This window comes from Bradysia coprophila, unplaced genomic scaffold (genome assembly GCF_014529535.1).
Source record: "Bradysia coprophila strain Holo2 unplaced genomic scaffold, BU_Bcop_v1 contig_151, whole genome shotgun sequence".
NCBI classification, from domain to species: domain Eukaryota; kingdom Metazoa; phylum Arthropoda; class Insecta; order Diptera; family Sciaridae; genus Bradysia; species Bradysia coprophila.
The window spans coordinates 9,229,752-9,244,841 of NW_023503423.1; the positions used below are offsets into that span (position 1 = coordinate 9,229,752).

Sequence of the window (15,090 nt, forward strand, 5' to 3'; positions counted from 1 at the left end):
ACAGTCCACTATTCAAACAGTTAGCGATTAGCGTTATTGTTACCGTCTTCCAACCGACCAATATCGGTGGTTTGAGACGTTCTACTACAATTTAACAACAGCAATTCCATTAGGCATGTTCGATAATTCATTCGACTGATAAATTTTCGATTATTTCGTTCCACGGCAGAGTAAAGCAAACCATGCAGGAACGCTTGATTCGACAAAGGACCTGAATGATCTAGTTGGCTTATATTTTGCGAATGAAATTAATTAAAAAGTTGATTTTCATACAATATATTAGGTCCCTTATTTGACGTTTAAAAAATGAACCGCTACTGCCTGGTTCATTTTACTCTGCCGTGTCTCGATTATCGATATTTTAAATTAAATCAAATTCAATATCAATCGAATGTTTTATCGATAATCGGTAGACATCGCCTGATAATTCTATAACTATCAAGTGTAGTCAAGTCCCTTTATAATAGTAATATCGTAACTGTTCTAGCTGCACATTCAGTGACTCTAATAGCCATGAAAAGGCTAATGGCACAATGTGCGAAGAGCCAAAGTATTAGCATTACGAACTGACTTTTTGTACGACCTTTTCTTAAAAGAGAAAACTCACGTGAAGCATATCATCCACGAGAATAGAATAAATTCGTGTCTTCACCTTACTATATCTACATGACTACTATTATTATACATCATCATCATCAAAGCCTTTTCTTTATTATATTATATCACATCACATTCCTGTCAACATTTCTTCACTTCAAGTTTCTTTCTTCGTGAATATCCACAAAAAAATCCTTCTTATACTCTATTGTCGCATACCTACTAAGCATACAATTTTTTTTTGACAAAACTCATCATACATTTACAGTTACCAAGCGTTTACACAGTAAGAACATTACCCAGCAAGGTCTTGTGTACTGTTCAATTGAGATTTTAATTGAGTAGCACAGTAGAGAAGGTTTACTTTTAATATTTTGTCAGACGCTATCCAACAGGAATGAAAATTTTTACTATTCCATCTTTACAAAATATTTATAATTAATTCGCTGAAAATAGAAGCCGTGGAAATTGCATGTCGATTAATAGACGAATTACATACAATCCATTCAATAACTCAGAACAAAAGAGTTCAACAATTGTTTGGAGGTTCGTAAACTAATTACGAATAACTTAAGTAATAATTACAATGGGACGCAATTAAAATGTGGCCTACGTTCTGTTGCTCAGGTCACGAGTTAAGCTTCAAAATAATTCTTTGGTTATGAAAGGTTGAATGAAATTTTTTTAAGTATGTTCAGTGACCTCGGATCCGCCACGTATCAATAAAATCCATGAACAATTTTGCTTTGAATATGTTTTATGCAAATGACTATTTATTCAATTTCAATGCACTGCAGAATAAATTATGAATGGGAGCAACGCACTTCATGCAAAAGTGAAAGTGATCATAGTCAACAATTGCCAAAAAGAATACTATTTTGTAATGAAATAGATCTCTTTCCATAACCTCAACGCTTTTCCATACATTTTGTCAACGACATTGTTTGGTTATGTTGTCTGTGGATGACGATTCACATTTCGATGTTGCACTTGGAAGGGACCTATGGTTTTTTTTACAGTGTTTTACAGTTGTATGGCACACTGTCAAGTTTCTGTAGCCTATTCAGAGTACCACTCATGCTTGAAGTGCGTTGATGGGAGCCTTCTACCGAAAATTAATTTCATTCTGAATAATATTTTGTGTGGGCTACAACTTAATAAAATGTTTTGTGGAGCACAAAGTTTGTATAATGAAATTTCAACAGGGAACTCACCAGTTGAATATACAGAAATATACTCCGTATTAAATTACTCAGCTGTTGTATTGCTTTGTTCCGACCAATGTTGAACGTAAAAAATGAAACGTGTTACCGTTTACATTTTAAATGAAACGTTTTACCGTTTACATTAAGAATAGACGAATACACGGACAAACGATGCTGATTTCGGCGTATCACGCCTCATGAGTACACCTATGTCTTGCCAGGACAATGTGTATATCAGCACGACACATAGCTCCGTATTTCTCGTATATTGTTTCAACGCACTCCAAGAGCGGGCAAAGGAACAGATTTATTAACTGTCATTTGGCCACTGAAATCGCTGTGTCCAAAGTGAGGTCCGGATCATGTTAAAGTGTTTTTCGGTAGAGTTTAGTGCCCTGATGAAGAAAAGTTAGGGTGCCAGGCTGAGTTTCTGATCAATAACTTTTAGCGTTCTATTGAATATCACGAGAACCCGAAAAGATAAAAAAGGGTTTCTTCGGGAGAAATGTAGAGTTTTAAATTCTGAACAACATAGCCGAATGCAAAACGTTTGTGCAAAATACTGGAAGTTGCGGGAAATTGTAATAAGATGTCGTACATACACATAATTTTGATATGCTAAAATTATTTCTTGTCCTTTTCATTCTTCAATGTACTTTCAAATTATTAAAAATTTCGTCATTACAAGCTTCAACTTTTACAAACAATGAAAATAAAAAGCATTTCCGTTGAACATGACCAAAAAAATTAAGACATTTCACTAATTTCACAAAAAATGTAATACAGCCACAAGGACGCTTTAGTACCGCCTGCCAAATTTAATTTTCTGAGGCCGTTAGATAAATTACATCTTGAAAGCTGGAGTGGTTTGAAAGAACTTGAAAAAGTACACCAAAGTCCACCATTAAATTCGAAAACATTTTTTGGTTAGGTCGCTTAACTAACTTTACAAAATTACAAAAACGTTGCAAAATTCCACTACACCAAAAACGCGGATTCGATTTGTGAAGCCATTAGGAAAGTGACCACTTTTTAATTGGTGAACTTTGAAAGAGCATAAAAAAGTTCACTAAAGTTCATCTTTGAACCCAAAAAAAATTTGGTCCGTCCAGGTGAACCCGGTCACTGAACCTTGCAAAAAACGTAATAAAATGCTAAATTCGCTGAACCTAGATGGACCAACTTTTTTTTGGGTTCAAAGGTGAACTTTGGTGAACTTTTTTATGCTCTTTCAAAGTTCACCAATTAAAAAGTTATCACTTTCCTAATGGCTTCACAAATCGAAGATGCATTTTGTAATCTTGTGACATTACAATTGTAATCTTGTGACGTTTTTCGTTACAAAACATACCACGTCATACGCACGATTTGTGAAGCTATTTTTAAAATGGAAATTTTGGAGCTGGTATATTCTGAAAGAGTATGAAAAAGTTCACCAAAGTTCACCATTCACTAGAAAAAAAATTGGTCCATGGCCTCAGGCTCACCCACTGAACATTGGGGCCCTACAGTTACAGTGTAAATTTCGCAATTTTCAGTGACTGATCCTAAGGCCATGGACCAACATTTTTTTGGGTTTAATGCTTCGCGTTGGTGCATCTTTTCATACTCTCTCAAAGTACGCCAAATTCAACGATGCAAGTTACCTGAAGGTCTCAGAATGACTACATTTTAGTGAAATTAGTGGAATTTACTTAATTTTTCGTTTAAATTCAACTAAAATGTTGTTTATTTTCACATCTTAGGTTTTGTATCATACAAATTGTATGTCCTCAACTGGGTTTGCTTTTGTTGTATTCCTGATTTTGAATGTTTACCCCGGCTTGGGTCGGCCTAATTATCGAGGAGAAAATTTTACATGTTCATCCAAGTTAATTTGATGCTCATAACGTAGACGGTTGCAGTATTTGAATTTTTATGGTCATAAAATTTCGTTTACAGTATGACATTTTTTTGCAATTTCCCGCATCTTCCGAAAAAATCATCGATGTCGAAATGTTTGAGGTATTGAAGAAAACGCGTAATTTTGGGCCATTTTCTTTTCTTTTAAGTGTTTTACGAATATATATTAAGTGAGATATGTGAATCTCTAAATTCTGAACACGAATGAAGAAATTGGAATGTACAGGGTGGTCCGAAAAAATTGATCTGAACAACAACTAAATTTTAACTTGACGAATTTGACAACGCTCGTACGTATCCTCTTGTGAAAATGTTTCACTCGTTCCGGCTTCACCTCGTACAATCATGACTCACTTACTTGACCAAGTATGTAATATGCTATATTTTGCTGGGTCCCCGAGATCGTGCGCTACACATTGGTATTTTGTTTAATCGCTTACGGTGAAACTCACACAAGATATACGAAATATAATGTTCATCCGTGCCGCGTGGATAACCCAATTTTCTCCACTCAAATGCGGTGAGAACATTTTGTTGACACTCTCTTTGATGACAGTCGAGAGGACAGTTCAGGTGATTTTTTTTTCAACACTCTTGATTTCCCATAGCGTGAACCAGAGTTTTTTCTCTTTGTAACTGTGACTTTCTTTTGGCTACGGTTATTTACGCCACGCACGAATGAAAAATTTTGTGTCAACCTCTGGAAAAAATAAAAAATTCCAAATTCCAACTCGAGCGAATTGCGTCGCTCTTGTACATGTTGCTGTATACGTACATTTCACCTACGTGAATTTCTTTACTTCTACCCTCCTTCATATTTGCACAGGTGTAGTGTTGTTGATTCGTAAACATTTGAAAAACATGTCAAAACAAATTGCATCTTCATATTCTCGATGTGTCTAAACATTTTGATTCTCTGATTTATATTAATAATATGTCATAAATGTGTCACGTCACTACAATTTTTATTTCATTACAAGCAATAGTAACACGACATATACTTACATACGGACAGAGTAAAAGTAAGAAGGGCACCGATAACATATATAAGGTCCCTGACCGTGATTTGTGGTATTGTGACAATTTTTAACTTTGTACGTCGTTTTCTTGAAATCCTTTGACATCCAGGAGAAATGGTAAACTTTATAATGAAGATTGAACATTTGGCTTCGCAATTAATCAAAAATTAATCGATATTTAAAGAAATTCCTTAACTAAGTTTAATTTTTCAATTGGATCTAGATTTGAGTTATGTTGTCCGTGATTTGTGGTATTTTATATGAAATTCAATAGAGACCGATATTCGGAGGTATCTAAAGCGTCATACAAATTATACCGCAAATGAAGATCCAACATAACCGTGATTTGCGGTATATTTTATTTTACATGTAAATTTGCACAAGCAAATCACGATTTGGTTTTTGCATCCGCACATCACGGTCAGGGACCTTATACTTAAGTTATTCTATTGATTTAATGTGGACGTGCATAGATGTGCACTGTGTGTGTGATGTGATATATTTCCGAATTTTTTTGCACATCACCACTATATTATATTGATGATTCTATCCTTTTATGAGTTTTGAGATTTGTATGGCGTTGATGGGTGTTATATGGTGTACTTAGCCTATGTGGGTACCAGTTTATTGGTACTCTATTGGTATTGGTATTCTTCAGTGGCGCCGACTTAAATTTTTGAAGGGTGGTATTCTGGTATTCTTAATCGATTTAGCTTCAGCTTCACAGAGTTGGTATTCTACACAACTAAGTAATTCTAAGGAGCTCTGGTAAATTGTTAGGATATAAGCAATGCCTAAGACACTAAATTTGACCGTATTTCCTGAAGTTATACAGTAATACAACAGAACGACCGTAAATCTTATCTCGTGTATACGGACCTAATAAACGCTTTAGCCAGAAACCAAATACATAGCATCATCCAATTCAAACATAAATCGATAAAAACTAGTTAAAGATTTTGATACAAAATCAAGCTTACTTGTTGAATCGATGCCATGTCGAATGGGACATTTTTGACGAACAACTTTTCCTGCAAGTGTTGGTGGCCAGCATAAAAACGAGTCGAATGTCCAATTACAATATGTTCCTAAAATGAAACGTAACGTGACTAAAATACTAACATAGTAAAAAGTTGGCGAATAAATACTTTCGTAAACTTTCATTGGTTAATATGTTAATTATATTTGAAATGGAAAGCCGCAATAGAAAGATAGATAATAACGACCACTTATGCATAAATAAATATTTATCCTTTTCAACGGTAAATGTTTTGCTTCGTTTTTCATTTTTGAAAGTTCCATTAAAACGTCGTCAAACTTTAAATAGAGTCACGTGAAGGACTTTGTTAAAATTATGTACGTGTTGCAACATGTTGTAGCAATGGAAATGTTGCTTGAATCCTTTGAAATATGATTTTCCACCTAAAATGTATTGTACGATAGGGTGGATCGATTCTCCCATTTTGAAAATCATCACCCAATTGCAGTTTGTCGGGATGAACTTGTCTGATTTTTTTAATTTCCGACTACTTTTGAATATTACACGCCTGTATCAAGAGATTTTATGGGGTCCTGCTGCTCCAACAAACTATCTGTACTTCATGTACCACACGCCGACACTGTAGTGCCGACACAAATGATACTAAAACGGATGATATCGGTAGAAATCACTTCATTAGAAAGCCGATAATTCTAAACTAATCATGACATATGTGCGCCAAAAATTCAAGTATTGACTGTCGGACAAACTAGCGCGGACGTCATATAATAAATGAAAACTGAGCGTTAAAATGACCCGCTATATACGGTATGAAATAGAAGGCACATTTATGGCGTCAAATGGATAACCACTTAATCCAACGCACTGTCTAGCACCGAAGCTGACTTTGATGTCACTCAAATAATGGACCGAACCGATCAAAGTTGGCTATTATTTTTCATACAATGGCTATCAATTTTTTTCTTTTTTTTAATAGTCAACAGGTGTGTTTTCGCCTTCTAATTGAGTGATGTCAAAGTCAGCTTCGTTGCTTGACAGTGCTATGCTTAATCGTAATCTCAGTGTGCGGCAATTTCCTAACGAAAAGTTCGTAAATGGCGCCTCGTACTAAAAATTACTCTATTTGACAGCCAGAAAGTTCGCGACAAACGCCACATAGCTGCTTCAAATGTATGCAATCTGTGGCGGAAATGTTTTCTTTCATTCCTGTTTCCAGTGATAGGTCTCTTCCAAGGCCGTTCAAAATGTCAATTGTCATCCACAGAGAAGCCAACGAAACCCCACTTTGAAGTTTTAACGAACAAATTTGTTTAAGTTGCGGTTATGTTTGCTTCTGTGGATGACAGTCGGTTGTACGATGGAAGAAACCAATTGATGTTTTCGTTTTAATTATTTTTTTAAACTAAATTCGTTATTCTTGACGATGTCAACATCAAAAAAGCAAAAATCTACTTTCACAACTGGTCACATCGTCTTCAAATTTTTCAGAAAAAATCCGTCAGTCGTGTTTTATCATTTCTCTGCATCATTACGATGCAAGAAAAATGGAATGCAACTGCAAATGGAAAAAGTGTGCTCATTCAAAGTTTCCCCACTATAATGCGGTTTTTTCTAATCGAATATTTAAACTATAAGAAATTTATATACAACGACAAGCAACAATTTTAATATTTTACTGTAAGACATTTTCTGCCATGAGTGATTAGGAGTTGTATAAAATACACTGAACGTGTATCATTAATAAAACATGACAGTATAAAGACACAAAAGTTATTCTGGGTACTCTTTATTTAAGCCGTTTGAGGTGAGGGAAATGCAAGGTAATTGAACTCAACCAACAGCCCGTTTACAATAATGTCCTTTTTCTTTAGAAAAACTACATGTATGCGTGTAATGGGTGTTTTTTTTTTGCTTCGGTATAGTAGGTATGTATAACATGAATTTATATACATTGTAACAACACATTTAAAAGCACTTGCATTGTTAGGTCTTTTTTCTTTAGAGAAAGTAACCTAGTGTGGACACTTAATTTTAAGGTCAGCTGGATTGACATTCAAAATTTCGATGCCACTAATGAGCAAATGAACACCAGGCAAATAATAATTATTTATTTTCTGACAATTTGTGATCGTTGACAATGTAATTCGAAAATTTGGTGCTCGGTACACAAATCGGCAGAGATGTTAACTATTCGAGAGCTGCGCTCTTTGACTATTCCAAATATTTTGCCTGCTTGCCTTATCTATCAATCTAGTATTCGGTAGTTGACTACCACCCGAGTCGGTATATAGGTGCTTACTGTTCGAGTGCTAAATATATCTACTGATGGAGCTATTCTGTTTGCTTGTCAATATAAAAAAATTGTTTAAAAGTTTTTTACCAAGCTGATAGTTAGGAGACATGTTTACTGTTCGACAGTAGTAGGATTAGTATAAGTGGATGGGTTCCCAGCACCTTGGCCTCTAATAGGCATGTTGTTCGACTGTTGTAAATCGACTGTTGAAATTGTTCTGCCTGCTTGCCTATTTATAACCCAAATAATTGGTAGTGTCAATGCCAATCAAGAATTGGGACAAAGAAAAAAGACCTCACTAGGCTCTAGCCGATCCCCTCCCGTTTAAAGTGTTTAGGAGCAGTACTTCATAATATGCATGGTGTTCTCTATAAAGGATATTTGATGATAGAATTCATGCATAATTCATATGCCTAAGTCTAGTGAATTGTAGTTATTACGTTTCACACATAATAAAACTTAATTTTCTTATAATCAGAAGCGGTTAATTTATATATACCGTGTCGTAGGTAATTGAAATTGAAACGTCAAGTGCATTTACACTTGATATGGCTACATTAACTTCAATGACAGTATATGCTATACGATTAGTGTGGTTTGTCAGTAGGAATAAATCCAATATGCATCAATGGTTTATGTTATAGTAGCAAAGCACAGTGCTATTCGTACGATCAATATATAAAATGCTGGGGGCATCCATATCAGATGTTTTATATACGAAATCATTTTAGTGCTCAACTGGTTATGTTATGGAAGCCTGTTCGCTTGAATTTAATTCGTAATATTCATCGAAAATTTATTAAGAAATAATTGAATTCTGCTAAATTCTTTTAAAAAAAACGGTAATTGCTTTCCCCTTCGGGTCGGGCTGTAACACCCCACTTATCAAATACACAACTTGGAACCTCGGAAGTAATATACTATTACGCGGAGATTGCGCTTTCCACTTATAATTTTAAGTTGACGTATGACTTAAAAAAATGTAAATGTTCCGAATCGGAACTTCCAATCATCCGACAAGAATTACGCAGACACCTATTGTTTTTACATTCATAAACTTTTATACGATGTCCGATTACTCCTTCGTGTCCGAAGATTGGTACGCTTAACCTACTAAATCGAGCAGACTTTCAAAATATTACTCATTTATTCCATTGTTCAGCAGTCAAATAAAACAAGCGATAAGCATGCTCTCACAGCAACTTCAAGTATAACTCTTTCAACTTTGTTTCTTCATAGCACAATTAAAAAAAGGAAATCTTGATAGTAAAATTGTTCTATGAAAATGTGATAAAGTGGTTCTTACCTCCATCCGGTATAATAAAATCTTCATGTTTCAGGGCACACAAATCCAGCGTTATATTCATGTAATTTTGAGCAATGTCTACTGCAGTTGACAGCATGACGTTACCATCACTTTCTTTAATAGAAACGGCTGATCGTATCAGTTGGGAAATCGATGAATTGAATCTAGCATGATGAACTAAGAATTTCTGGAATTGAAGATAAAATATTTTTTTAAATGATTAATTTCACTGATTCTACCAGGGCATATATTCCTGAGGAAGCTGCGGGAATTTGCTCATAGATAGGCCTCACAACCAAACAGATAAATGGAATTTTTGGCTATACTTAAAACATCTCATTCCAGTCATTGAAAATGTATCTAAAATTCCACGAAATCAATGCTAACTTTTTGCATTGTTGTACTTTGAAAAGTCATTTTTTGGCTGAATTCGACGAACTATGGCTGCTCCTATAGCAATAGACTTACTTCGAATCAATGTGTGGCTCATGAGCCTACGGTGAAACCTATTAAGCTTCACGAAGACACCAAACATCGAGCCAAACATGTTATGCAAGTGCTGTTAGTACTGTTAATGATAGAGCAGAGAGATGCTAATATGACGACTGGGTCGTTTCGACGGATAGAGGGAATATGTCGAATATGTCGAATGATTCTGAAATTGGTTGAGCGAAAATGTATTGAATTCTCTCTCAAAAACCCAACTGTCATTCGACATATTCCCTCTATCCGTCGAAACGACCCAGTCGTCATATTAGCAACTCTCTGTGATAGAGTGTTTGCATCGATGTCGCTCTACTCTTAACTCTAGAGCCGCCACAGAAAACGAAAAATTTATTTCGAAAGATGATATTTATTACTATTAAATGTGTTTCATTTATGTCTGTCGTCAATGAATCCAATCATTTTATCGATTTAGATGAGCTTTTGGTTGTCTTTTTTCAGAAACATATAAATTTTTCGTTTTCTGAATGGCTGCATTGAGTTGTATTGAATAACTGTATACAAAAAACAAATCTCCTAAATTCATTTTTAATAAGTTAATGTAATGTATACCCAACTGTATTATACATACATCTCGCATAACATTTTGCGAGATGATTTCTTTACGACTGTGCAATGAAACTGGTGGTTATATTAATTTGTAGCTGCAATTTGTTACAAGTTGTGTGCTCGATTTGGTATGAAAGTTTGATCTCTTAATTAATTTGGAATTCTTCTTTACGGTTTTCGTTCGAGATTTCACTATTAAAGAGTTCGTGCTGGGTATAATTAGGATTAGTTGCTATGCACTGCACATCAGTACATTTCATATTCAAATGTATGAATTATGATCGGAGTGGATAAAATGAAACTACAATAATCGGTCTCAAATAATGATCGGGTTGACCTGTTTCGATTCCAGTTGATGCGAATCAGATTTCGACAAGAACCTGAACTAAAATTTCAGGTTTGGTTAGGTCATACCAAACCCGACCCTTTATGAGCATTAGGGCGCGGGATTACTTTCGGCATTAATATGGAATGCTTTTGCACCGGTATGCTGTTCAGTTTTGTTGTTATGTTTTGTTCGGAATGTGACTTTGGTACTCCAGGAAGAAAAATAGTATACAATGGTGGTATGTAACATACTATTCTTTCAATGGCGTTAACTTTTATCGCTCAGTTAATACTGTCAAAGTTAACAGTGAGGTTGGATTCTTCACGGCCGATTTTGTTCGTGAAGAAATAACTTGTCAGTAAAACTTGACATTTCTCGCTCCGCTCGTAAGGAAAACTTGGGTCTGGTGCTGAAAAAATCAACATTACAATACTTGTAACACAACATACTATTTTCAGCGATGTAATTTGTTGAATTTTCTAAATGTAACAAAGTTTTGAAACTTGCTGTGAATAGTATAAAAGGTAGGGTCACGTTTTAAAAAGATACTTTTACTAATTGCCATTCGTAAGAAAAACGTGATGTTCATTTAATAGAGCCATACAAACATTTTAACAATATTTTATTTGCATTGAAAATGTTTAACATACTGCGCTTTTAGGTGGGCTTTCGATTGAAAATAATAAAAAAAAAATTACGTAACAATTTGCGATTTGTTTGAGATATTCCATTTATGTATATTGGAATAAATAACAGCATCTAGCGCAAATACAGGTTATGAACTTCTACTTATAAAGAGGAATACAATTTTCTCTGTTATAACACAATAAAGGGACTAGCTCGGTTGAACAACCGAAAACCGCAAAATCAGTAATTTTCATACATCTGAAGTACTAAGGATCTCTTTAAAAGTTCGGAAGTGGTATTTAGTAGTTTTTATGTCGGGAGCTTCATATGCAAGCGAATGAATATAATATAAAGCTACTTCAAGAAAATCAAGGAAATTTGCTTTGTCGCTGCTTAAATTGAATATTAAAGTGTAAGGGGATACGGGCATGGATATGGAAAAGTTGTATGGAAAAAGAAAATTGTTCGATATATAAGTTTGTAAAGAGCCATGCTGATACAGGCTCTGTTATTTGAGTGAATATTCGTTGCATTACAGGCTTTATAATAGAAAAAATATTCCAACAAAATGTTGCCCGCACATTTTTAATTGAGTAATGAATTTTGAATGTCGCTTACCTTTTCCAACAAAGCTCGATTTTATTTTACATCAATTCTGACCGGAATAACAAAGGAATTTTCAAAGCATAGCGAATGCTAAATTTTTAACCACTAGCTTAGTTTCATTTTATACGATTTTCTTTCAGAAAAATCTCAAACATCGTAGCATTGTGACAGAGCAGCAGTGAATATTGTGGTAATGAAATGAAAAATAAATCGATTTCCTTGCATGTTCGCCCACCTTATACGTATATTTTGTATTTCCTTTTAATTTGAACAACAAAATACGTGGCACTTTTGTAAATCGACTTTACTCTAATGAGAATGAGTATGGAAGTTAGCGCAGTTTCGAAAACATGAATTCTTCCACATAATAAAAGCATTCTGGGACTTAAATGAGTTTTCGGGATTAACAGTAGATTTATTGACATATGAGGCATCGAAGTCTTGTTGAGAATTACAAGCACATGTTGTCGTTACAGTCGGGCGTGGGGTAATCTGGCACACGTTGCTAAAACAACGCATTTTTCAACTACGTAAAAGGTGAACTCGCACACGATTTTTCGATACCAAAATGTTGTAAAAGGAGTCATTAAGTCGATTACATGGCTAAAAGGCATTTGCAGTAATAAACTTGCGTGTGAAAGTTCACCTTTTACGTAGTTTAAAAGTGCGTTCTTTTGGCACCGTGTGCCAGATTATCCGATACCAACAAAAGCGAGTGCATCATATAATCGACTACTTCCACTGCCTCCCCCAAGTAAAAAAAGCCCTCACAAATGTCTAAATCTGTCGAAATCAGATATCTCAAGTCTCGTTGAGTCTAGAAGAACAATAGATTTTGAGACTTGAGATATCTGATTTCGACAGATTTAGACTTTCAAAATTTTTTCACTCGGGCCAAATAATGGTCGAATATAATTTCCCAATTTTAATTGCTGTTTTCTACACGTAAAAATCCCCCTTCTTTAATTTCTCGCAATTACCAATTGAAATAGCAAATCCACAAATCCATCTAATTTGAGGACGCCAGCTTTTTTGGACAAAAACGATAATGTCCAACAAAAACAATAATTCCCAACAATAATGCCCCGTCAAAAATGGCGACCATTGTGAATGCATACGCATGGACAAGTAAATTTTCTATTTATTTTTGGTTTTTATTCTAAAAGTGCGTCCGGATCTACATTTTATTACTGCAATCCGTAGATCTAATATGTAGGAAGCTAACGACATTGAGCTGGGAAAAATTGTTTCACTTTACAACACGCTGTACGACGACAAACATTATATGTTCCGCTTGCAGGTTAAGCACGTGTCTGTTCTGCAGTCGATGATGTTTGTCGTCGAACAGCGCGTTGAAAGATGAACAGATTTTTTTCAGCTTAAAATATAGATCCAGACGCACTTTTAGAATAAAAATCAAAAATAGATACAAAATTGACTTCGGCATGTGTATGCTATGCATTCACAATGGTCGCCATTTTTGACGGGACATTATTGTTGGGAATTATTGTTATTGTTGGACATTATCGTTTTTGTCCAAAAACGCTGGCGTCCTCTAATATTAGATTGAAACGTATTATACAGTAACGGCACAGTCTGTTGCGTATCGGCGTTACACGAGTCAATGTATGCGTGTCGTGTACAATAACAATACTTGTAAACATATGCTGCAGTGGATTTTGTGGGTTGACAATATGTGGTATCTAAGTAAAGATGTTACTGCCAGCAGTGACAAACAGATCGCGCTAAAATATACAACATCGCTACCTCAACGATCTTCACGGCAATCAAACGTCAATTGTTTGATGATGATGATTGTTTCTTTTTCGGTAGAAATTTCCGGACGAGCAGATGTATTTAGTAAAAATACAGAACGATCTTTTAATTTTTTGCTCATTGTAAAGTTCATCCGCAAGAGTAAAGCCGCCATAGAATTGTTTAACGTTGTCAAGTGTAGCAAGATACAAGTCGTAAGTTTTAAGTAGTTTACATGATCCTGTAAACGTAAACTAACTTTGTGTACAATTTACTCGATAGAAATTTGTAGCTGTAAGGACTGCTATCTGAGCAAATGTTTTACGAATAAAACTGGACAGATGGTATCTACTGCTCACTCATTTATTTCTTGCCACACATCGACCAACAAACGCGAATCAAAATCCCTCGCGCCAACAACAAAAGATAAGCAGAGTTTCTAAGCTAATTTTGGTTATGTAATAGATTTTAGGATAAAAGAGAGTTTTGAAAGCATTATAATATTTTACCCTGTCCTCGTTGTGCTCTACACGGTATACCAATTTAGGTTGATGACTGAACGATTGAACATTACACTGAATGCGCGAAATTGAATTTTCAGGAACTGAATTGATTTTTTAACAAAATACTCGTAATCAGTTGCAATAAAATTCCATTTGTAACAACAAATATAATTCGAATTGAGAAATAATCAATTTCACCGCATCATTAAACAATTCAGTTCCACTAACAAGCAGTGGCAAGGAAGCAAAAACGAGGAGAAAAATAATCAATTCAATTTTTGTTGCATTGAATCACATCAGAAATTTGTGCGGCGTGTACTCGTTTGTTTTTATTCAGAATCGTGTTCAAGCCTTGTAAAGTTCACCGTCAGATTGATTTAGTTTGCATTATTCAAAAATTAATTTCTTCAGTTAAGTATAATTCGAACAAGTAAGAAAAACGGATTCGTGTCAGGATCACCATGCTCTGACCTTTCCTACTTGAAAATCGATCCATAACTCGACTAAAAAGAAAATGGAAAAAGGAGCGTTGATGAAAGAGTTTGGAAATGTACTCAATGGATTTGAAATGTTAACAGGACACAAAGGTTAGGTAAATATTCAGATCCGTGTAAAATTTCACACAATTGTCCGAAACATTAAAGTACGAGCTAAAGAATTCAATGCGGTAATATAACGAGACATATTATCATATGTATTCTGTAATTTCCCTGCTTTTTGCTGATTCTTGAATCAGTGTTAGACACAAGGAATTATTTTGTGTCTATTTAACAACACTACATCCTACTTTGTTTCCCGTTCTCTTTAGAATGGCGGGCCCTATTAATAAATTAGCACATCTGCTGAAACTTAGCGCCTGCCTCCTTAATTGCTGTTGTTGATTACGTTTACGTACA

At 35.0% G+C, this 15,090-nt stretch overlaps 1 protein-coding gene across 5 annotated transcripts in view; it reads right to left on the reverse strand.

Moving 5' to 3' along the window:
* Window positions 1-15,090, reverse strand: part of LOC119074922 (PDF receptor) — a 67,496-nt gene that overhangs the window by 22,280 nt on the left and 30,126 nt on the right. For 4 of the 5 annotated variants that reach the window (XM_037181315.1, XM_037181316.1, XM_037181313.1 and 1 more), the window contains exons 2-3: window positions 9,323-9,509; window positions 5,704-5,811 (exon numbers count right to left, since the gene is read on the reverse strand). In XM_037181315.1, the coding sequence (XP_037037210.1) occupies window positions 5,704-5,811; window positions 9,323-9,419 (205 nt within the window). In that variant the 5' untranslated portion in view covers window positions 9,420-9,509. Of the gene's footprint in view, window positions 1-5,703; window positions 5,812-9,322; window positions 9,510-15,090 lie in introns of those variants that run through there. The other variant, XM_037181317.1, reaches the window with a different exon arrangement.